Here is a 24709-nt window from a genome sequence, read left to right as displayed (position 1 = left end):
TCTGCGCCTTGCAAAAAAGCCATGAAAAAGACATCATCACAGACGCATGCACACGCAGATGCACACGCACACAGACACAGATGCACACGCATACAGACACAGAATTGCACGCACGCAGGCACATGCCAAAAAATATATATATTTTCAGTGTGGCATCACCAACTTCTTGCACAATGCAACATAATATCCCACCTTTTATAGTCAATGCCCTGACTGATGGAGGCAAATGTGCCAAAAGCTATCCTCACTTCTCTATCTACCTGCATTGCCACTTTTGCAGAACCATATACTTGGACTCCTAAATCCCTTTGACCTTCAACACTCCAAGAGGTCCATGGATCACTGTGAAATTCCTACCCCTCATTTGTTTTCCAAAATGTAACATTTCACACTCACAGATTTATTTACCCAGCTGAGTAAGATTACTCTCGAGGGTGAGATTTGGGAGTACTTGGAAGCACATGATAAAAAAGGCTGAAATCAGCATAGTTTCCTTAAGGGGAGATCTCGCCTGACAAATCTAATGGAGGTTTTTGAGGTAGTATCAAGCAAAACAAAAACAAACAAGAGTCTGTGGATGTTGTTTACTGGGATTTCTAGAAGGCCTTTGTCAATCATGAGGCTGCTAAACAAGATGGAAGCCTGTGGTATTACAGGAAAGATGGAGGATTGGCTGACTACCAGAAGGAAAAGAGTGGAAATAAAAGGGATCTTTACTGGTTGGCAGCCAGTGACAGTGGTGTATCTCAGAGGTCAATGTCGGGTCCACTACTTTTTAACATTACATGTTAATGATTTGGACAACAGAATTAATAGCTTTGTATCTAAGTTTGCAGACGATTAAGGACAGGTGGAAGAGCAGGCAGTGTTGCGGAAGCAGGGAATCTGTAGATAGACTTGCACATGTTAAGAGAATGGGCAAAGAAATGGCAGGTGAAGTAGAGCATAGGGAAATGTATGGTCACTCAGTTTGTTAGAAGGAATTCTATTTTCTAAATGGGGAGAGAATTCTAAGTCAAAGGTGCAAAGGGACTTTGGAGACCTAGTGCAGAATTCCTTAAAGGTTGAGTCAATAGTAAGGAAGGCAAATGCAATGTTAGCGTTCATTTCAGGAGGACTGGAACAGAAAAGCAAAGTGGTGATGCTTAGGCTTTATTTGGAGTAAGGCCACATTTGGAGTATTGTGAGCTGTTTCGGGCCTCCCTTTTGGAAAGTATGTGTTGGTGTTCAAGAGGGTCCAGAGGAAGTTTATGAAAATTATTCCGGGCATGTAAAGGTTAATGTATGTGGAGTGTTTGGTAGCTCCAGGCCTGTAGTTGCTAGAGTTTAGAAGATTGGGGGAGGAACCTCACTGAAACCCTATAAATATTGAGTGGATTGGACAGAGTAGACATGGAGAGGACATTTCCAGTACCAAGAAGGCTGATAAGGTAGGGTTGTAAATATATCCTCAGAATAAAAGGATGTCCCTCAAGAATATTATGGGGAGGAACTTATTTAGCCAGAGAGTGGTGAATCTGTGCAATTCATTACAACAGATGGCTGTGGAGGCCAAGTTATTGGGTGAATTTAAAGCAGAGATTGATACATTCATGATTGGTAAGGTTATAGGGGGGAGGCAGAATAGGTTGGGGAAGAACAATAATCAGCCATGATTGAATGGCGGAGGAGACTTGATAGGCCAAATGCCTGATTCTGCTGCTTGATCCTATGGTCTCTGTAAAACTTGATAGTTATCTTCACTGTCAACGATACCATCTATTTTGGTGACATCTACAAATTTACTGATTATGTCTTTTACATTCTCATCTGAATCATTGCTATAGATTACAAATGGCTGTGGGACTATCACTGAGCCCTGGGGAACCCCACCAGAAATAGGCCTTCAGTCCAAACTATAACCTTCCACCATCACCTTCTGCTTTCTACTATCAAGCTAATTCTGTATCCAGTTCGCCTGATCTCCCTGGATTCCACTTTACAAAGCAGCCAGCTACACAGAACCTTATTCAAGGCCATCTCTGTTTTAAATGGGTGCCTCGCTATCCTGAGGCTGTGCGCTCTTATCCTAGACTCCCCCACCATGGGTAACATTTTTTCCACATCCACGCTATCTAGGCCTTCAACATTCAGAAGGTTTCATTAAGGTACCCCCCCCCCCCCGCATCTTTCTAAATTCCAGCGAGCACAGACCCAGATCTGTCAAATGATCCTCGTATGGTAACTCTTTCATTCCCAGAATCATCCTTGTGAACCTCCTCGGAAGCCTCTCCAATTGTAGCCCATCTTTTCTTAGATAAGGAGCCCAAAACTGTTCACAATATCATCCAGATCATTGATTTAGATGACAAACAAAAACAGACTCAGCAGCGATCCCTGCAGCACACCACTAGTCACAGACTTCCAGTCAGAGAGGCAACCATCTACTACCACTTCCCTTGCGAAGCCAATGCCTAATCCAGTTTACCTCATCTTGAATGCCAAGCATCTGTAACTTCTGGGTCAACCTTCCATATGAGATCTTGTTGAAGGCCTTGCTGAAGTCTGTGTAGACAATATCCACTGCCTTGCCTTCATCAACTTTCCTGGTAACTTTCTCAAAAGCTGTATAAGATGCATCAGACACGATCTATCATGCATAAAGCCATGTTGGCTATCCCTTATCAGTCCCTGTCTTTCCAATCACTGAATTTCTTTGTGCTTCATGTGGGACTCTAACCTGGCCCATGGCAGCATCTTGTGTGGGACTCCAACGCAGACCACAACAAACTTGTCTGTTTTTTAAGCCTGCAGCTTTCATATGTTGGTGACTAAAATGACATACCTTGACTATTCCACACAGAATGGAATTTGCATTCCAGCAGCAGATTCAGTCCCTTGCTCAAATATGAGAATTTAAGACCGATTGGCTATTGGTGCGAGATTCTTTTCTCCCGTGTAATGAAGCCAAGGGTTAGCCATCTCGGTGGAACCTCCAAGTAACTGTTGAAGTAACTTTTGTCGCCAATAATAAAATAAAATAACTGAAATAATTGTGCCTGGAACACACACACTCGTGTGACACAAGCATTCTTTTATTTTACAGGTGCACAAGGAGAACTGCACGAGCTTGTCACCCACACTGTTTTGATGTCTGAACAGAAAAGAATTGGCTTATCAATTATGGATATTGATCATTGTAAATTGTATACGTTTGAATTCCTTACTCGCAAGATCAATCACCATTCATAATAGAGCTGTTGAAGAGAGTAGGTGAAAACAGAGGTGCTAAAGTGAATTGAAATTTCAGGCAGTCAGCTGATGATAATTTGAAGTTCATAAAGGCAATAGAGCCTTAGTTGTTGGGGTTATTTCACATCTTTCTGTTATCTTGTCTGTCTCAGGCACCCCCTATTATGTAAAGGGAAGCAATATTTTAGGATGTCCTTTCTGGAAAAGTCTCACTACAGAGACCTTATTCATCTGGCTTGATCACTGCCGGAGTCCAGCACATCTTTAGTAAGTAGGGGTGTCTCCAGAGATCTCACTTGACTACAACTGTCTCAAGCTATCATTGTCTTATTGCAACGTCCACAATAATCCTATATCCCCTATATCCTGCTGAGGATTTACTTGATCCCATCTGCATGCATCTGAGCCGTGTTTTCTTTTTCTTGACTGCAGCCTCAATATCCCCCAATGCCCAGAGTTGCCCACTCCTGCCAGTCTTGCCCTTCACAGTAACAGCAACGTGCAGATTTTGAACTCTCAATATTTCAATTTAAAAGCCTCTCACTTGAGATGTCCCTTTTCCTGTAGGCAATCTACTACAATCAACTTTTGCAAGTTCCTAATACTGTCAAAATTTGCCTTGCCTAAATCTAGAACGTTTGGGCCAGATTTGCATCTTTCTCTGACAAATTTAAAACTAGAAAAGCTGGTCACTGGTCTCAACGTGCTCCCCTGATGACACTTCAGTCACTTGTCCTCCTCTGTTTCTCAAGAGTAGGTCATACTTTCCTTCTCCCTTATAGGGCCTTGGCAATGTATTGCATGAGGAAACTTTCCTGAACACTACGGCAATCCCAGTCTAAATAAGGAAAGTTAAAACCCCCTCCTATGACAATGATATTATTCTTGTAATTTTCTGCATTCTCCCTATATATTTGCTTCTCTAATTCTTGTTTACTATCAGGAGGTCTTTGGCACAAACCTAACAAGGTGATTACTCCCTTCTTATTTCTCAGTTCCACCCTTAAAGCCTCAGTGCATGATCCCTCAATAATTTCATCTTGAACTATTACCATGATGATCCCCTTAATTAAATACAACTCCTTTTCTCACTTTCCTCCATCTCTAACCTACCTATAGCAACTCTACCTTGAAATATTTACCTACTCCTAATCGAGTACTTTTGCTGCCCGTTGTCCCTCCTTGAACCAGGTATAATGTCTCAGTCCAACATAGCGATCCATGCCTAAATTCATCTGTCAAGTCCCTTGCGTTGAAATAATTGCAATTTAATCCAACAGCCTTTCCTCACTGCATGCCATGTTGCTGCCTGTCTTGTCTACTGACCTTACTTTCATTGAATTCTATCTCAACTTCCAGCCTCACTCATGGGGATGGCTTTGGATCCCATTCCCATGCCAATCGAGTTTAAACCCTCCCTAATAGTATCGGCAAGTATGCTTGCCAGGATAATGCTTCCCCTGCCCCCAGTACAGATGCAACCCATCCCTCTTGAACAGGTCACCTTTGTCCCAGAATGAGATTCCAAAGGTCCACAAACCTGAATCTCTTCATCTGCACCAACTCTTCAGCCACGCATTCATCTGCCATCCTCTTACATTTCCTTATGCTTATCCTCATTGGCTTGTAGCACAGGGAGTAATCCAGAGGTAACTTAAGGCCCTGTTCTTGAACTTTTCTAACTCCCTGTATTCACTCATCCCTTTTCCTACCCACATACACAATAGCTGCTCACCCTCCACCTTGAGAATGTATTGCAACCACTGAAGAGACATCCTTGAATCTGGCACCTTTGATGCAAAACACCATCCTGGAGTCCTTTTTATCGAAACAGAACCTCCTGTCATCCCTGTAGCTATCAAGTTTCCTATCACAATACTTCTTTCTGCCTTCACCCTTCTGTACTGAGCCACAGAAACAGAACTTGCTGCTACTGCTGCTTTATCTTGAATAGTCATCTACCCCTTTTCCAACAGTATCCAAAATGGTATACTTATTCACAAGGGGAACGCCCACAATGGATCCCTGCACAATATTTCTAACTGCTCCCTGCATCCTCACTGGCCACTTTCATGAAACTCTGAACTATAATGCTCCCAGCATCCTGGATCATCTCTGAACTCTGGAGTTACTTTTTGCATTTCAGTCCCTGCTCAGTTCTGATTTAACTCCAATTTTCTGCCCCCATTGTTGCTTCATGACTTTCTAGGCTTTTCTTCTTTAATAAAACATAGGCTACTATAGCACAGAAACAGGCACTTCGGCTCACAACGTTGTACTGATCTAAATAAATTAGTAAGACTTAGTAGTAGAATTAGGACACTTGGCTCATCAAGTCTACTCCTCGATTTGATCATGACTGATTAATCAAATGCCCTACCATTGCGGGGGAATTCAGCCAGGCCAGCTGGAAGAAGTCTCTGAACAACTGGCACCAACATATCACCTGTGGAACCCGAGGAACCATCACACCTGATCACTGTTATACAACCATCAAGGACACTTCCTGTGCCATCCCACACCCGCAATTTGGAAAGTCTGTCACTTGGCTGTACTTGCTAAAGGTCGCAGCACCAGTGGTGAGGACCAGGAAGGTATGGTGAAGGGAGGCAGAGGTGCAGTTACAGGACTGTCTTAGGTCGGTGGACTGGACAATATTCAGAGATTTATCTTTGAATCTGAATGAAAACACTTTCACCGTCTTCATCAAGACCTGTGTAGGTGAGTGTTTGCCCTTGAGAACATACTGGACATACCCAAACCAAAAGCCCTGGGTGAACCTGGACATTTGAAGTCCGCTGAGGGTTAGATCCATGGCATTCAAGACCCGTGATCCAAAACTATACGGAAAGTCCAGGTGTGACCTATGGAAGGCTATTTTAAGAGTGAAAAAACAATTCTGATTGAACTTAGAGAGGGAATTCCATGCACGTCAGCTCTGCAGACCATCATTTCCTACAAGGTGAAACGGGAAGCAGGAGGAGAAGATGGCGGCACGATGCAGCGCGTGCAGCTCTCCGGTGCAATATTATCGTATTTGTAAGTAGGATGCTGTGCACAATTCTGATTTGATGGAGACAGACATGAGAAGGCACAGAGGAACATCTGGAGAAATTTCTGAAATGCCCGGTTCGCTGCCGCTGCTACTGTGCGATCGAGAATCTCCGGAGGGAAGGCCCCAAAATCCCCAGCGTTGCCTGTTGCTGGCGACCGAGGCTGGGGTCGAAGCGTTCGGCAGAGATGGTGCTCAGTACTTGGTGTCGGAGGGCTGATCGGCGCTAGAAGTTTTCGGACGACTCAGAGTCGAACTGTGGTCGGGCATGGCACGGAGAGTTTTCTTCCTGCTCTGTCTATGTGAGATGTGGGACTTATGAGAGACTTTGAACTTTTTACTGTGCCATGGACTGTTCTTCATCAAGTTATGGTATTGTTGCATTGTTGTAACTATATGTTATAATTATGTGGTTTTTGTTAGTTTTTCAGTCTTGGTCTGTCCTGTGTTTCTGTGATATCACACGGAGGAATATTGTATCATTTCTTAATGCATGCCTGACTAAATGACAATAAAAGAGGACTGCGTGTCCTCATAATCTAATCTAATCTAATCTAATCTAACATCATAAATGGCTGTGATGTTTTATGCACACTTTGAAATGGAGAATAAAACTACACCTGTGCGAATCTCTGCAGCACCTGGTGATCCTGTAATCTCTGCTTCAGAGACCGACAACAGGACACCTTTCATGAGGGTGAATCCTCACAAGGCGTTAGGCCCTGATGATATACCTGGCAGGGCACTGAAAATCTATGCCAACCAACTAGCTGGAGTATTCTAGGACTTCTTCAATCTCTCGCTGCTGCAGATGAGGTTCCCACCTGCTTCAAAAGGGAGAAAATCATATGTGTCCAAGAAGAGCAGGGTGAGTTATCTCAACGAATTTTGCCCAGTTGCACTCACATCTACTGTGATAAAGTGCTTTGAAAAGTTGGTCATGGCCAGAATCAACTCCTGCAGAAGCAAGGACCTGGACTGGCTTCAATTTGCCTTTCACCACAATAGGTCTACAGTGGATGCAATCTCACTGGCTCTCCACTCGGCCTTGGTGAGTGTGCCTGGACAATAGAAATACCTGTATCAGACTGCTGGTTATTGATTACAGCTCAATGTTCAACACCATCATCCCCTAAGTACTAATCAACCAACTCCAAAATCTGGGCTTCCGTACCTACCTCTGCAACTGAATCATTAACTTCCTCATCAAGAGATGACAGTCAGTGCAAATTGGAAATAATATCTCTTCCTCACTGATAATTCACACTGGTGTACCTCAAGGATGTAGCCAACTGCTTTATTCTCTCTACATCCATGACTATATGGATAGGCACAACTGTTGTTGGCAGAATTTCAGATGGCGATGAGGAGGCATACAGGAGTGAGATAGATCAGCTGGTTAGGTGGTGTCACAACAACAACCTTGTACTCAACATCAGTAAGACCAAGGAATTGATTATGGATTTCAGGAAGTGGAAGTCAAGGGAACACACTCCAGTCGAGGAATCAACAGTGGAAAGGGTGAGCAGTTTCAAGTTCCTGGGTTCAAAGTTCAAAGTACATTTATTATTAAGGAATGTATAAATTATACAATCTTGAGATTTGTTTGCTTGCAGGCAGCCGCAAAGCAAGAAACCGGAAAGAACCCAATAAAAAAAAATAAAGACCTACACCCTATGCGCAAAGGGAAAAAACATAAATCATGCCAACAATAGAAGCAAGCAACAACATTCTGAACCAAAACTGGTCCTTAGATCTAAACCCCGGAGTAGCCCAGAGTAGACCTAAGCTTCGGTATCAGTCCATCATCTTAGCGGGCACCAAGCACAGGAGCTGTCACCATCTCTAAAGATTTATCCCGGGCTCAGCATATTGATGCAATTGCAAAGAAGGCACAACAGCTGCCTATAGTTCATTAGGAGCTTGAGGAGATTTGGTATGTCACCAAAGACTCCTGTAAATTTCTACAGATATACTATGGAGATCATTCTAACTGGTTGCATCACCATCTAGTACGGAGGGGCCACTGCACAGAATCGAAAAAGTTGCAGACAGTTGCAGATTCAGCCAGTTCCTTCATGGGTATTAGACTCCCCAGCATCAAGGACATCTTCTAAAGGCGATGCCTGAAAAAAGATGACATCCATCATTAAGGACCCCCTCACCCAGGACGTGCCCTCATTGCTATCTTCAAGGAGAAGGTACAGGTGTCTGAACACACACACACACACACACACACACACACACACACACACTCTCAACTTTTTAGGAGCAGCTTCTTCCCCACTGCCATCGGATTTCTCAATGGACAATGAGCCCATATATACTTCCTCACTTTTTTTTCATTTTTCTTTATATACAGTGGATTCCGGTTACTTGAGCCACTGGTTAATCAGGCAGCCGCCTACTTGGTACAACTGTTAAAGAACAAAAATTAACTGAGAAAATAGATGGAATTCCCCTTGTTTACTTAGGACAATATGCCACTGAATTGGGGCAGGAGATTTGCGGAACTGGTTCTAACTAGTGTTAGTCGCGTACACTCTTGTGGCTATAAGGCGTTACACTGTACTTAGAGTGAACAGTTTTTAAATAGTGTCAGCTGTATGTGTTTGTGTTCAAAAAGCAGTGATTTTTGTCATTGATAGTTGGTGAGAAATAAGCAGCCATTCAGTTCTGAACTGTTTTGCCCACTGCAGTTTCAAGCATTAAGGCATGGAGATGCTAGAAATATCCACTAGTAAAAATGAAACAATTTCACTACTTCAACAAGTTAGGAACTACAAAGAATTTGAAGGTATTGATAAATCATCTTGTATGTTGCGATGAAAGTGAAAATTTGGAGGATGCAATCGTCGATAGCATTGTATTGCAATGTACTGCTGCCACAAAACAACATATATAGAAACATCCAGAGTCTGTCTGTAAGAGCCATTTGATTAAATAATCATGATTTTGGATCTCCTAAGTCTTTGCTAAGTCTTTCAGCATTTCACACAAAAGTTAACCTGAGAGCCCAGATTCTGCAACTCTCAAAACAGCCAGCTTTACTAACCTATTTCCCTGAAATTTTGCTTTTTAAATCTCCTTTCTTTATCTGCACTGAGATCCGCATCTTGTGAACTCAAATATAGTATTAGAGGTCTGATTACCTTAATTTACCTGTGGAATTCAAGTCCACAATCATTTTCAGCTTCTTAGCTTTAACATCCTTCCAGGTTGCAGCCGCTGATCTTTGCTACGTCTTACGGATTGCTACTCACAGTTGAATTTGGTAAAGTCACCCAAGTTCCATAGTCAAGCAGACTTTTTCTTCACAGAGCAAATTGTGTCCACAATTTGCTTTGAAGGCTTTCCAGAAAGACAAAGCATTTATCAACCATACTAATTTAACTCACTTATTATAGAGACCATACTGGTAAAGTTTTGTCAGAAACACAAAATACTCTGCAGATGCTGGGTCAAAGCAACACACACAACACACTGGAGGAACTCAGCAGGTCGGGCAGCATCCATGGAAACGAAAAGTCAACATTTCAGGCCAAGACCCTTCATCAGGACTGAAGAGGGAGGGGGCAGGGGGCCTGTAAAGAAGGTGGGGGCAGGGTGGGCAAGAGAAGGCTGGTAGGTGCCAGGAGAAAAACCAGTAAGGGGGAAGATCAAGGGGTGGGGGAGGGGAAGCAGGGAGGGGATAGGCAGGAAAGGTGAAGAAAGAATCGGGGAAAGCACAATGGGTAGTAGAAGGAGGCGGAACCATAAGGGAGGTGATAGGCAGCTGGAGGAGGGGGCAGAGTGAAACTGGGGCGGGGGAAGGGAGGGGGAGGGAATTACCAGAAGTTGGAGAATTCAATGTTCATGCCAAGGGGTTGGAGACTACCCGGACGGTATATGAGGTGTTGCTCCTCCAACCTGAGTTTGGCATCATCTTGGTAGTACAGGGGGCCATGTATAGACATATCCGAATGGGAATGTGAAGCAGGGTTGAAGTGGGTGGCAACTGGGAGATCCTGTCTGTTGTGGCGGACGGAGTGTTTTGTCAGAAATTCTTGGCTAGTAGCACTGGACAGTTTGCATTGCTCCTCACACAAAAAGACATATGCCTTTGGGGGAACAATTCCTCACCAGCTTGTTCAGGTTTTTCTGACTTTGAGAACATTCTTATACCATCATTATGTTTTGTTAATCAGCATCCCTCTTCAAAAGTTGGAAGAGATCTGCTTGCATTGTAACATGTCCCATTAGCAACTACTGCCAAGGTCATACTCTTGGCTAAATTCTGTTACTGAGAATTTGCAATAAATCAAGATAGTAAAGCTTGTTGAAATAGTTGAATTTAAAAGCGTAAACACGAGGAATTCTGCAGATGCTGGAAATTCAAGCAACACACATCAAAGTTGCTGCCTGGCCTGCTGTGTTCACCAGCAACTTTGATGTGTGTTGCTTAAAATAGTTGAAACTGACACAGCTGCAGCATCACAGAGATGAACCCAACTGCACTCTTTATGGTACTTCAAAAATACTTTGACGACAGACCCGTTTTAACATCATTAAAATGTAATAAAGCAATTTTTCAACTACAATCTCACAGAAGATTATGATTTCAAGTCATACTTCAGAAACACAAGTATAAAACTCAGGTTGACTATCATGTCTGAGTGAATGCTGCGCAGTTAGGAATTCAAACTTTTAGGTGAGACATTCACAAATGTCCTGTTTGTTATCAGGAGACTGCAAAACATTCCACGGCAATATACAAAGAATTACAGAGGTGTCTGTGTAGTACTGCAGCTAATCATTACCTTAGAATCAACTTAATTAACATTTTTTCTCAGTTATGATCTACTTGATTGTTTTTTATGAGCCCTGTTTAACACAAATTGGGCATCATGCACCTGTGTTAATTCAGTAAACTGCTTCTGGCACTTCAGGAAAATGCACCTTTCCTTCTGACCATAATTGATTAATTTATACTAGCAGATCACAGGGCAAAAGCAGACTAACTAGGCAAAATGGATTGGTCATTTGTGCAACTGTGTTCTTGATAAAAGATGCCTTTTTTTTTCCTTATAGGCTTTTTAGTGCTATTTTAGAGCAAGCAACCAAAACAGAGGGAATTAACCCAATTGGAGGTAAAGCTGCTGGATTTGATGTCAAAGCTCTAAGGGCATTCAGAGTCCTACGACCGTTACGCCTTGTGTCAGGGGTTCCTAGTAAGTATCTCAATAAGGTAGAGTTACAAAATATAGGATTCAAGTCTGTGTTATTTGAATTTCATTGTCTTTTTATCTACATCTGTAAAGTAAATCTAATTCTTTGAATAAGAACAAAATTCAGGAACTTTAACTGGGTATGAGTTTAAAGAATATGCATCAATCTTCTCCAGTAAACGGTTTGAGAACCAGTACCTCATTTACATCAGATTGGCAAACTGCTAAATAAGTGAGTCAGTCTACCCACGTTTCAGCTAGTAGTGCAATGAAAATTCAGAGACCTATTTAAAATGTGTTTCTATTAAACCACTGGCAGAATAATCTGTGAACTCTGAAATGTCCCAAGGCTAGTTCAAGTTGCACTCTCCTCTGGAAGGTCTTTCTGATAGATAAATGTGATTAAGGAGAGGTAAATTTTGTTCCAACAAATAAGATTCCCAATAGATTACCACTGCAGAGAGCCGGCAAAAAGTGGTCATTTTGATAAGTAGCATACCTAAAACCTAGATTCAAAATAAGAATTACTTAGATGAGCAGAACCTTTTGTTTTGTTGTCTGATAATCCTTACATTCCTTAATGTACAGTTTTCCCCCGAAACCATGATCTTCGCAAGGGTGTACTTTTTTCATTCAAAGTAAAAATGGGAGATGGGGAAAGGAACATTGAACTCTTTCAGCCTGTTTTACCATTCAGTGAGAAGAAGGCTGATCACCCTTTTAACCGTATCCATACATCTTACTTTCCCATCCCTTAACACCCTTGAATATCAAAAATCTATAGGTTTGAGGTTTATAGTATTAATTAAGCTAATAGTAGCTACTTTTTGTTTTCCTCTGTATGAAGAAATCTCCTATCCTCTCATGAATGTATTTCTCCTACATCAATGTTTCATTGTCCAAAACACCTGAATTAGCAATAGAATTGCCATTTTGTACATTCTCTCTCTATATATTGGTATAAATATTTACATTGGTTTTAATACCAATATGCCAGTATCCCAATATCCTTTCAGTTGCTGTAGGGTTACCAGTCTGGCAAAATAACAAAACTCATCGCTGACTTCAAAGAAAATCTCTGTGGTGAGACTCCACTTTTATCTACCATTGATACTCTGGAATCACTCAAGTCACATTAAAGATGCCTCACTGACACAAAATCAGAAAAGAAGAAGAACAATATCTAGCCAATTTAAAAAAAAACATTTCACAAAGTGCTAAAAAAGATTAAAATCTTTGCATGCCATTTAAACAGAAGCTGAAATATCATAAAGATTTATTTTATTTTAATGCTCCTCATTTTTTATGTGAAGGGAGTACAGTGTGTACACAGTATGTATAACTAGCTTGTTAGTATGCCATTAAAATTACAGCACTTGTAATAAAGTGCAACACTTTTAGGGTATTGGATAGTGAGACTAGTTTATTAATTGCTGAAATTTCTTGCAATCATAAGTTTCCTTTTGATTTGATCGAAGAGGGCTGCAAACAACACAAGTTGTCTATTCACAGATAAGACTTTAGGGATATGCATACATACAAACTTTGAGACCTCTGTCAATCAAACAAAGTAACACTGGCAAACACCAGTAGTGTTGATATCATTATTGCTGTAAGAACCAGGGTATTTTTCTTACACTAATATTTTAAGTTCCCAGTGTTCCTAACTTTTTGCATTTTAAACAATGCTCAAATTCTTTTGTGCCTTTGGAGTAATATGTGTTCATTTTATTTTTTTTAACCAATTTCTATTTTATGCACAAAATAAGGTTCTTCCTTGCTATCTATACTTCAGAGGTGGAAGTCTTGTAGGCTTTCTAATCATTTTTATTGGTCAGTTATTCTTCACTTGACATCATTTGTGCCACTATTACCTCTACCCATCTGGCTCTAGTACAATTTTATGTTAAAGGCAGTACTAAAGCACTGTGTAAATACCTTTAAATGAAACCTTAGCACTTCTGTGAATAACACACACAAATTGCTGGAGGAACTCTGCAGACTAGGCAGATTCTATGGGGGGGCGGGGAAGTACAGGGTTTGTTTCGGGCTGAGACCCTTCGGCAGGACTGGATGAAAAAGGATGAGGAATAGATTTAAAAGGTGGGGAAGGGGAGAGAGAAGCACAAAGTGATAGGTGAAACCAGGAGGGAGAGGGTTGAAGTAAATAGCTGAAAAGTTGATTGGAGAAAGAGGTGCAGAGCTGGATAGGTGAGGATAGAAGGTCATGGAAGAAAGAAAAAGGGTGAGGAGCACTGGAGGGAGGCGATGGGCAGACAAGGAGATAAGGTGAGAGAAGGAAAAGGGGATGGGGAATGGTGAAGGAGAAGGCAGGGGAGGGGGCCATTACCGGAAGTCAAGAAATCAATGTTCATGCCATCAGGTTGGAGGCTACGCAGATGGAATACAAGGTGCAGTTCCTCCAACCTGAGTGTGGCCTCATTGTGACAGAAGAGGAGGCAATGGATTGACATAATCGGCATGGAAATGGGAAATGGGAAATGGAATTAAAATGGGTGGTCACTGGGAGATCTTGCTTCTGGTGGACAGAGAGTAGTGCTCAGCGAAACGGTCTCCCAATCTACGTTGGGGTTCACTGATATACAGGAGGCTGCAATAGACACGGTGTACGACCTCAACAGACTCACAAGTAAAGTGTCGCCTCACCAGGAAAGACAGTTTTCGGATCCTGAATAGTAGTGAGGGAGGTGTAGGGAAGGTGTAGCACTAGTTCCATTTGCAAGGATAAATGCCAGGGGGGAGATCAGTGGCGAGGGACGAATGGACAAGGGAGTCATGTAGGGAGTCATGTAGGGAGCGATCCCTGCGGAAAGTGGAGGGGGAAGGGAAAGATGTGCTTGGTGGTGGAATCACAGTGGAGATGGCGGAGGTTGCGGAGGCTGATGGGGTGGTAGGTGTGGACAAGAGGAGCCCTATCCCTGGTAGGATGGTGGGAGGATGGTCTAAGAGCAGACGTACATGAAATTGAAGAAACGTGATTAAGGGCAGTGCTGATGGAGGAAGGGAAACCCCTTTCTTTGAAGAAGGAGGATATCTCCTTTGTTCTAGAATGAAAAGCCTCATCCTGAGAGCAGCTGCAGCAAAGTCAGAGGAATTGAGAGGAGGAATCGTGTTTTTACAAGTAACATGGTGGGAAGAGGTATAGACCAGGTAGCTCTGAGAGTCCATGAGTTTATAATAGACATTAGTAGATAAGCTGTCTCCAGAGATAGAGACAGTAAGATTGAGAAAGGGAATGAAGCTATCGGAAATGGACCAGGTAAATCTGAGGACAGGGTGGAGGTTGGAGGCAATTCTGTGAAAACTTCTTTAAACTGACCCAGAGGTACTCTACTGCAATAAATGAAGTCTGGTTCGTTATCTGTTATCAATATTCCCATCAGTAAAGTGTTTGAAAAATGGCCTCCTAGATTGTAATGAATAAAGAGAGATCGCTACTAAAAGAGGAAAAAAACAAATGAGTGAAGCTGTAAATTTGTTCACTTCCTGGTGTGATAGAAATTTATTCCATGTACTCAGTTGCTCTGAATTAATTTCCAGTCAGCTGATTCAATGATTAAATTGGAGTAAGTTGCCGTTATCCATGACCCGTGTAGGTTTAAATTAAATGCCCACACATGAGGTCAACCAAATGGACACTAATTAATAGCTTGTTTGTATCTCAGTACATTATAAAATCATCACTGCTTGAAGTTTATTTAAATGCCTTGATTATTTTCTGTTTTTTTCTTGTAATCCATTTAAAAAAAAAAGCACACGATTTCTGAATCATTGCTGGGACAAATGTAAGGATGGCTTAATTGCTTACCATTATATTTCAGGTAATGTGGCTCTGTTGTTGACGATTTATTAATTTGTGTCAGGTTATCTCCTGGGAGAATTGCCCCTTCAGCTTTTACTTCTATGTATTCATAGTCTTTCAGTGTTGATTTGGTTGGAAAAACCTCATTTAAAAAAGGTCTTGAGCAAAAACAAAAATATTATTTACTGTTGTGTGCTATGAATTACATTGTGGTTACCATTCTTCATCACCCTGCAATTGTGATTTTCTTTAAATTGGTACAGTATGAATGTTATCATTGCTGCATTGCCAGATGGGTATCTGATTCTGCACAAGTCATAAATGGTAAACAGATTAAACATTTTTTCCTATTTACAAGAGCAATTTAGAAAAAGGTGATTTTTTTCCTAAACTTTAGATTAAGCACATATAGATTTATCTAGTTAAATTTCCATTAATGCTTTGTGTGTGTTTAATAATGTGCAACGTAGGTATGTGTAACTTGCCTAATGACAGATTCTTCTGAAGTGAACAAAAAATTGGCAAATGGCTTCTGCTTATATTGCGCCTTTTACACAGCAAAATTGTCCAAAGATATATCACAGGTAATTAATAAACAAACAAATTGTTGCAGAGCCATTTAATGGAATATTACACCAGGTGGCCAAAAGAGGAGAGAGTGGCAGAGATGCTTTCAAAGCATAGGGCTTAGACAGTAGATGAATTTCAAAACTAGGGTAAGAATTTTTAAAAGTAAGGACAATGACAAAAGAGTAAAAGTTAATATAAAAGTGGAGCTTTCAAAAAATGCTCGACTAAACATTGCATTGCTGGATTTTTATTTTCTGTGAATTATGCAGTCTGTATTTATCTATGTATGGATTTATAAATTAAGATACAGCATGGAATAGGCCCTTCGAACCCTGCCACCCAACAACCCTTGATTTAACCCTAGCCTAATTGGGACAATTTACAATGACCAATTTACCTACGAAATGGTACAGCTTTGGACTGTGGGAAGGAAGCAGAGCATCCCGAGGAAATTCACAGGGAGAACGTGCTAACTCCTTGTAGACAACAGTGGAAAGTGGAAATTAAACATTACTCTTTTGACAGAGTGAGAAGTAAGTTACCAACATTTTCTTCTACTCAATGAAGCACGATTACTGGTGATAGGCCAGCTAAAGAGAATTTACAAATGGGCTGTTGGCTATAAATTCTACTCAGCTGTACAGTTTTTGTTTGAGGTATTTGGGAATTTTATCTAAAAATTAATCCTGTTTGTAAAAATATGATTTTGTGTACCGTATACTGACAAAATCTGTGCCGTTGATGAATCAAAGGTGGTGATTAGTCAGCATATAGGAGGGAGATTGAAAACCTGGCTGAATGGTGCCACAATAAAAAGTTCTCACCCAATGTTAGTAAGGAGCTGATTATTGACTTCAGGAGGAGGAAATCAGACGTCCATGAGCCAGTCCTCATCAAGGGGGTCAGAGGAGGAGATGGTCAGCAACTTTAAATTGCTCAGTATTATCATTTCAGCAGATCTGTCCTGGTGCAATTATGAAGAAAGCACGGCAGCACCTCTACTTAGGAGTTTGCGAAGATTTTGCATGACATCTAAAACTTTGACAAACTTCTGTAGGTCTGCAATGGAGAGTATATTGACTACTTGCATCATGACCTGGTATGGAAACACCAATGTCCTTGAATGGAAAGTCCTACAAAAAAGTAGTGGATACAGCCTAGTCTATCATAGGTCAAAACCTTCCCCACCGCTGAGCACGTCTACATGGAGTGTTGTTGCAGGAAAGCAGCATCCATCATCAAGGATGTCCACCACCCAGGTTATGCTCTCTTCTCACTGCTGCCATCAGGAAGAAGGTACAGGAGCCTCAGGACTCTCACCACCAGGTTCAGGAACAATTATCACCCCTCAACCATCAGGCTCTTCAACCAAAGGGGATAACTTCATTTGTCCCACTGCTGAACTGTTCCCGTAACCAATGGAGTCATTTTCAGTGTCGCTTCATCTCGTGTTCACAATATTTATCGCTTGCTTGCTTGCTTATTTATTTATTTATTTAGTATTTGCACAGTTCGTTGTCTCTTGCACATTGGTTGTTTGTCCATCCTATTGAGTGCAGTTATTTCATAGATTCTATTATTTCTTGGATCTACTGTATATGCCCAAAGGAAACACAGCTCAAGGTCGTATATGGTGACATATACAGTATGTACTTTGATAATAAATTTACCCTGTACTTCATAAATGCAAGGTACCAGATATCTACTTATAATACTTAGAAGGCTCAGAGACCCCAGTCTAAACTTGCTTACATCCCTAGTCCACAATCACTTCATACATCAAAGTAATCCCTCTAACATGAAGTCTAACAGGAGGCGGATCAAATGGCCTGCAGCTAACATAACTTCACTGTGGAAGCAGTTTGATGAAGATGTTAACCAAATTCTGGAGGCAACGGCGAAGAGAGGGGTTGATAGGAAGCTGCAAGCCATGACAACAATTATTGTTAGTATCGCAGCTGAACGGTTCGGAGAAGAGGAGAAGGAAGGCTCCAAGACATCTTACTCGAAGAACCAAAGAGCATCGAGGATCCACAACATCAGGCAGAAGATGAAAGCGCTGAAGTCCCAATACAAGGAGGCAGGAGAAGAGGAGCGCATTGGCTTGGCCCAGCTGATGTGCATACTACGAAAGAAGATCAGGGTCCTCCGCCGGGCAGAGTGCCATTGGAGGCGGCGTCGTGAAAGGGCTCGAAAACGTGCTGCCTTTATTGCCAACCCCTTCAAGTTCACCAAAGAGTTGCTGGGGGAGAAGCACAGTGGGAAACTGGCCTGTTCGCAGGAACACGTAGACCAACATCTGAAGAAGATATATAATGATCCTGAAAGAGAGCAGGAATTGGGAGAGTGCGACATCCTAATAGACCCACCTGAACCGGATGTGCAGTTCAACATGTCAGAGCTGCAACTAAAGGAAGTCAGAGAGGTCATCCGCAAAGCAAGGGCAAGCTCGGCTCCAGGACCAAGCAACACCTCATACAAAGTGTACAAGAACTGCCCCAAACTCCTGCTATGTCTGTGGAAGATCCTGAGAATCTTCTGGAGAAGGGGGAAGATCCCAGAACAGTGGAGAGTGGCTGAAGGGGTGTGGATCCCGAAGGAGGAAGATGCCGCCCAGATAGATCAGTTTCGCATCATCTCCCTGCTGTGTGTCGAGGCGAAGATCTTCTTCAGTGCCGTTTCTAACCGGCTGTGCACCTACCTAGCGAAGAACACCTATATTGATACATCAGTCCAGAAGGGTGGCATTTCAGGGATGCCGGGCTGTCTGGAGCACATCGGTGTGGTGACACAGCTCATCAGGGAGGCCAGAGAGAACAAGGGCAACCTGTCAGTGTTGCGGCTCGACCTGGCAAATGCATATGGCTCCATTCCGCACAAGCTGGTGCAGCTCACACTGACCAAATATCACATCCCCAGCAGAATCAGAGACCTTATCGCTGATTATTACAGCAACTTCAGGATGAGGGTCTCTTCAGGAGCAATTACATCAACCTGGCACAAGGTGGAGATCGGCATCATCACAGGGTGCACTATCTCAGTGACACTGTTCTCCCTAGCCATGAACGTGCTTACTAAGTCTGCTGAACCAGAGTGCAGAGGGCCCAGAATGAATTCCGCTCAACGGCAGCCACCTATCAAGGCATTCATGGATGACCTCACAGTCACCACAGAATCAGTCCCAGGCTGCCGGAGGATTCTGCAAGGGCTCGAAAAGCTGGTGGAGTGGGCCCGGATGCATTTCAAACCAGCCAAATCAAGATCGATGGTGCTGAGGAAAGGGAAGGTGGAGAACAAGTTCTGGTTCAGCATCGCAGGCACAGCCATCCCAACCGTCACAGAAAAGCCAGTCAAGAGCTCAGGCAAAGTTTTTGACAGCTCTTTAAGGGACACAACATCCATTCAGGCAACCTGCACCGAATTGGATGGCTGGCTGAAATCTGTGGACAAGTCTGGCCTACCTGGGAAGTTTAAAGCCTGGGTGTATCAGCATGGCATTCTTCCCAGAATCCTGTGGCCCCTCCTCGTCTATGCAGTTCCGATCTCGACAGTCGAAACCTTAGAGAGGAGGGTTCGCAACCACCTCAGGAGATGGCTGGCGCTGCCAAAGAGCCTGAGCAGCATCGCGCTGTATGGACACCACAACAAACTGCAACTGCCCTTCAAATCCTTGGAGGAAGAATTCAAGGTAACAAGAGCCAAAGAAGTGCTACAGTATAGGGACTCAAGTGACCCGAAGGTGGCTAGAGCAGGGATCCAGGTAAGTACTGGCAGGAAGTGGAGGGCAGAGGAAGCTGTTCAGGAGGCAGAGGCGAGGCTGCGTCACAGGAGGCTGGTGGGAGTGGTCACTCGAGGCTGAGCTGGGCTAACAGCCTTTCCAACTCCCCAAATGGACACCAGAGGGAAGGAAAGGCGTTGTCTAGTTCAGGAGGAGGTGAGAGCAGTAGTGGAGGAGATGAGAGCCTGCTAGGCGGTGGGAATGAAGCAACAGGGAGCTTGGACAAGATGGGAGAATGCGGTTGAGAGGAAAGTGACCTGGGCTGATCTTTGGAAAGCCGAACCACACCGCATCCAATTTCTCATCCAGGCAGTGTACGATGTGCTTCCAAGCCCATCAAACCTGCACACATGGGGCAAGGCAGAGTCATCTGCGTGTCCATTGTGCTCCAAGCGAGGAACCCTGGAGTGCATCCTCAGAGACTGTGCAAGGGCACTTGGTGAGGGACGGTACAGGTGGAGGCATGATCAGGTCCTGAAGACCATCGCTGAAGCCATCAGCGCAGGAGTTGAGTGGACGAAGCAGTCCCAACGCTCCAAGCAGACCATTGCCTTTGTCGGAGCTGGGGAGCAGCCAATACCTGCCAAAAGGACATCTGCAGGTATTCTGACCTCTGCGAGGGACTGGCAGCTGTTGGTGGACCTTGAAGGGCAGCTGAAGTTCCCCAACCATATCGCAGCCACCACCCTGCGACCAGACATTGTCCTAGTGTCTGAGTCGACTAAGCAAGTGGTGCTGTTGGAGCTGACAGTCCCATGGGAAGATAGCTTGGAGGAAGCCTTTGAAAGGAAACTCTCCAAGTACGCAGGACTGGTCAGCAACTGGATGGAGAGCGAGGTGTCTCCCAGTGGAGGTTGGTTGTAGGGGATTCATAGCCCATTCTTTAGTTAGAGCCTTCAGCAACTTGGGCATTGAGGGAGAGAGGAAGAGGAGAGCCATCCGCAGTACCACCAATGTGGCAGAGAGGGCCTCAAGATGGCTGTGGCTCAAAAGAGGGCAGCCATGGAGTCATAAGTAGCTAGCCATCTGGACACAAGCTGGGGTTTGATCAGCCCCGGGTGGGTCACCTGGAGGAGGTTGTATGATGTTGAAAGACCCGAAACACCTGATGATTCCAGGAACATCACTGAAGATGTGTCCAGAAGCATCAATAGATGTATGTACACAGCACAGAGACTTTAAGGCCTTTATCTTCAAAGATACACTTGCAGGTAACTGTCTTCTTGTAATCAGACTTTCAGGTGTTTGTGGTAGCCTTTCAAAACAGAAACATTAACAGAGATATCTTTTGTAAATCACTTCAGTTGTGATGGTTTGTCCATGATAGTCCTCGTAAAAATTTTGCATCGTGTTCCACTTGTGAAGGCAATAGACAATAGGTGCAGGAGTAGGCCATTCAACCCTTTCAGCCAGCACCACCATTCACTGTGATCATGGCTGATCATCCACAATCAGTACCCTTTTCCAGCCTTCTCCCCATATCCCTTCACTCCGCTACCTTTAAGAGCTCTATCTAACTCTTTTTTGAAAGAATCCAGAGAATTGGCCTCCACTGCCTTCTGAGGCAGAGCACTCCACAGAACCACAACCCCCTGTGTGAAAAAGTTCTTCTTCAACTCCATTGTACATTGTCTATCCCTTATTCTTAAACTGTGGCCTCTGGTTCTGGACTCCCCAACATCGGGAACATGTTTCCTGCCTCTACCGTGTTCAATCCCTTAATAATCTTATATGTTTCAATCAGATCCCCTCTCATCCTTCTAAATTCCAGTGTATACAACCCCAGTCACTCCAATCTTTCAACATATGACAGTCTCGCCATCCCGGGAATTAACCTCGTGAACCTACGCTGCACTCCCTCAATAGCTAGAATGTCCTTCCTCAAATTTGGAGACCAAAACTGTACACAATATTCCAGGTGTGGTCTCACCAGAGCCCTGTACAACTGCAGAAAGACCTCTTTGCTCCTATTCTCAATTCCCCTTGTTATGAAGGCCAGCATGCCATTAGCTTTCTTCACTGCCTGCTGTACCTGTATGCTTACTTTCAGTGACTGATGAACAAGGACATCTAGATCTTGTTGTACTTCCCCTTTTCCTAACTTGACACCATTCAGATAACAGGACCTACATCTTTGGCATTGCCTTTCTTATTTAATCAGTCAGGAATAGTTTGAAATGGATATTACCTTGTATAACCATGTATGTTATTGAAAGCTGGGTCTTGATGAGAGGTTAAAGCTCACCCCTTCCCATGAGCAGAAGCTAATGCATTGCATGTTATTGACTCTCTCACAATGGTCTTAACTAGTGTCAAAGGATGAAAAAAATTTGCAATGGACATTTTGTTAATGTTTGGACATATTGACATTCCTGAGAGATTCTGCAGAAACACTTTTTGTTTGTGTTATTGTGACATACATTGCAGATGTGAAGGTTCTTCTACAATGATTAATAAAAAAAATTTTAAGATATCTTGCTTTGAACTAGAGTTAACTACTGGTGGTTGGAGTAAGACACTATAAATAAGTGAGCTAGCATTACGTTGTGTGGCGAGGTGGAGGTGCGTCCCTACCAAAGGAAATCTAGGACACTCCTTCCTTCACTTGTCTGCAGGTCCCCTTGAACAAGGTACTGTATAGTACCTGCTTAGTCCCCCCCCGCCCCCCAATCAGGGTCAGGTGAATTAGAAGTTAATTTTTTACATTCATCTCACAACGTAGCTATGTACAAGCAATAAGGAAGGGAAATGTGGGAGGATAGTGCCCAAACACTAAGTCTGTATACATAATTGTTTTGTATACATGTATGTACAGTCAGATATGCAATCAGATCAATGCGTATTGATCAATCTGATGACCTGGTGAAAAAAGCTGTCCCAGGGTCTGTTGGTCCTGGCCTTAATGCTGTGATACTATTTGCCAGACAGAAGCAGCTGAAACAGTTTGTGGCTGGGGTAGCTGGAGTCCCTGATGTTCCTCCATGCCCTGTTTATGCACCTGCTGCTGTAAGTGTCCTGAATAGAGGACAATTCACATCCACAGATGTGCTGGGCTGTCCACACCACTCTCTGCAGCGCCCTGCGATGGAGGGTAGTACAGTTCCCGTATGAGGCAGTGATACAGCCAGTCAGGATACTCTCGATGGTGCCCCTGTAGAAAGTCCTGAGGACCTGTGGACTCACGCCAAACTTCTTCAGCCATCTGAGGTGAAAGAGGCGCTGTTATGCTTTTCTCCCCACACAGTATGTACTACTCAACCTCTCAACTACGATCCCATTGATGTCAATAGGGGATAGCCTGTCTCAATTCCTCCTGTAATTCACTATCAAGTCCTTCATTTTTCGACATTGGGGGAGAGTTTATTTTCTTGGCACTACTGGGTATTAGCTATTAACTTCTCCTTTGTAGGCTGTCTCATCATTCTTGGAAATGAGGACTATCAATGTCATGTCTCTGCAAATTTGATCAGCAGACTGGAGTTGTGCATGGCAATGCAGTGTCATGGGTATATAGGGAGTAGAGGAGGGGGCTCAGGACACAGTCCTCGGGGGCTCCTGTGTTGAGGGGCAGAGGTGAGGGTGCCTATCCTTGCCACCTGGGATGATCTGACAGTAAGTCCGAGATCCAGCTGCACAAGGCAGGGTGCAGGCCATGGTCTCTGAGCTTCTTGTTGAGCCTGGGTGGGGGGGGCGGGGGTGGATTTATGGCGTTGAGTGCTGAACTGTGGTCCAAGGACAGCATTCTAACATAAGCATCCTTCTTCTCCACTTGAGTGAGGACGGTGTGTGTAGTGCTGTGGCTATGGCTTCGTCAGTTGATCGGTTCTGTCAGTAGGTGAATTATTGGGAGTCCAGTGTGAGTGATAGCATGCTGCAGATGCAGGTGATGGATGGTAGTATGAGCAACTGGTGCATATCACAAGTCCTGGTTATGTGACCGCAGACACCGGGCAGACAATCCCTGAAAGGTATTGATAATGGGGACACCCATCTTGTCAAAGGCACTCTCCAGAAAAAAGACATTGGCAAACCACTTCACAGCTATGGTCATGAGACCATGATCGCCTATGTCTATGACAGAGCACATGATGATGAACTTTACTTATGGTACTGATGTCCGTGAAGATCTTGCTTGCCAATAGGGGCACCATGAGGTTAAAAATGAAAGAACATAAAATCCCATGCAGAGGGTCTGGAGTCACATCATCCTATCTGGAAAAAGATGGGAGTTTCTACAGCACTAGTGATACTAGACATTTATTCTAGAGTTCATTTAACGGGATGATTTGAGATTCATATGATTAGAGTATGCACATTTTTCCTAAGACGTGGTAGAACAAAATACTCTGCTGAGTGAAGTCCAGGAAAAACAGTGGATTTTATTAAATCTGTTTTAGCAAAATGTTGTTGTAACCACCCACTACTTTTATGTTCTACAATTATTTGCAGTTATTTCATTATCTGCTCAGTACACATCTTGAATCTGATAACTTAATTTTATAATAATGCTATTTTAATCTACTGAGACAAATGTGAGTGAATCCTGGAAGGGATTTGAATAGGAACCCAGAACTGCACACAAGTACCAAATTATCAGAAGTGTATTTATAAATTTATTGACATTCATGGCCACATCTTTCTTTGATACTCCATATTCAAATTGAGATGTGCTGGAGTTTAGCAGAATAGAGGGGTGGAATCTGACAGAGTGGATGTGGAGAGGATGTTTCTCATAGTGGGTGAATCTCAGACAAGAGAGCACAGCCTCACAATAGAGGGATGTCCATTTAGAAGAGAGATGAGAAAGAATTTCTTTGGCCAGAGGGTGGTGAACCTGTAGAATTCATTGCCACAGACAGCTGTCGAAGCAAAATCATTGAGTATACTTAAAACAGAGGTTGATAGGTTCTTGTTAATCAAAAGTTATGGGAAGATAGCAGGAGAATGGGGTTGAGAGGGATATTAAGCAGCCATGATGGAATGGTGGAGCAGACTCGATGGGCCGAGTGGCCTAATTCTGCTCCTATGTCTTGTGTCCTTATGGTCTT

The 24709-nt window shown here is 43.2% G+C and overlaps 1 protein-coding gene across 2 annotated transcripts in view; it reads left to right on the top strand.

The window, feature by feature from the left end:
• cacna1c (calcium channel, voltage-dependent, L type, alpha 1C subunit) overlaps positions 1-24709 on the top strand; it is a 687918-nt gene that overhangs the window by 311113 nt on the left and 352096 nt on the right. For both annotated transcript variants that reach the window (XM_072267751.1, XM_072267750.1), the window contains exon 5: positions 11354-11493. In XM_072267751.1, the coding sequence (XP_072123852.1) occupies positions 11354-11493 (140 nt within the window). The remainder of the gene's footprint in view (positions 1-11353; positions 11494-24709) is intronic.

Source organism: Mobula birostris, chromosome 9, assembly GCF_030028105.1.
Source record: "Mobula birostris isolate sMobBir1 chromosome 9, sMobBir1.hap1, whole genome shotgun sequence".
In the NCBI taxonomy this organism is placed as follows: domain Eukaryota; kingdom Metazoa; phylum Chordata; class Chondrichthyes; order Myliobatiformes; family Myliobatidae; genus Mobula; species Mobula birostris.
Note: the sequence above shows the minus strand (reverse complement) of the source record. Positions and strands in the feature narration are given on the sequence as shown.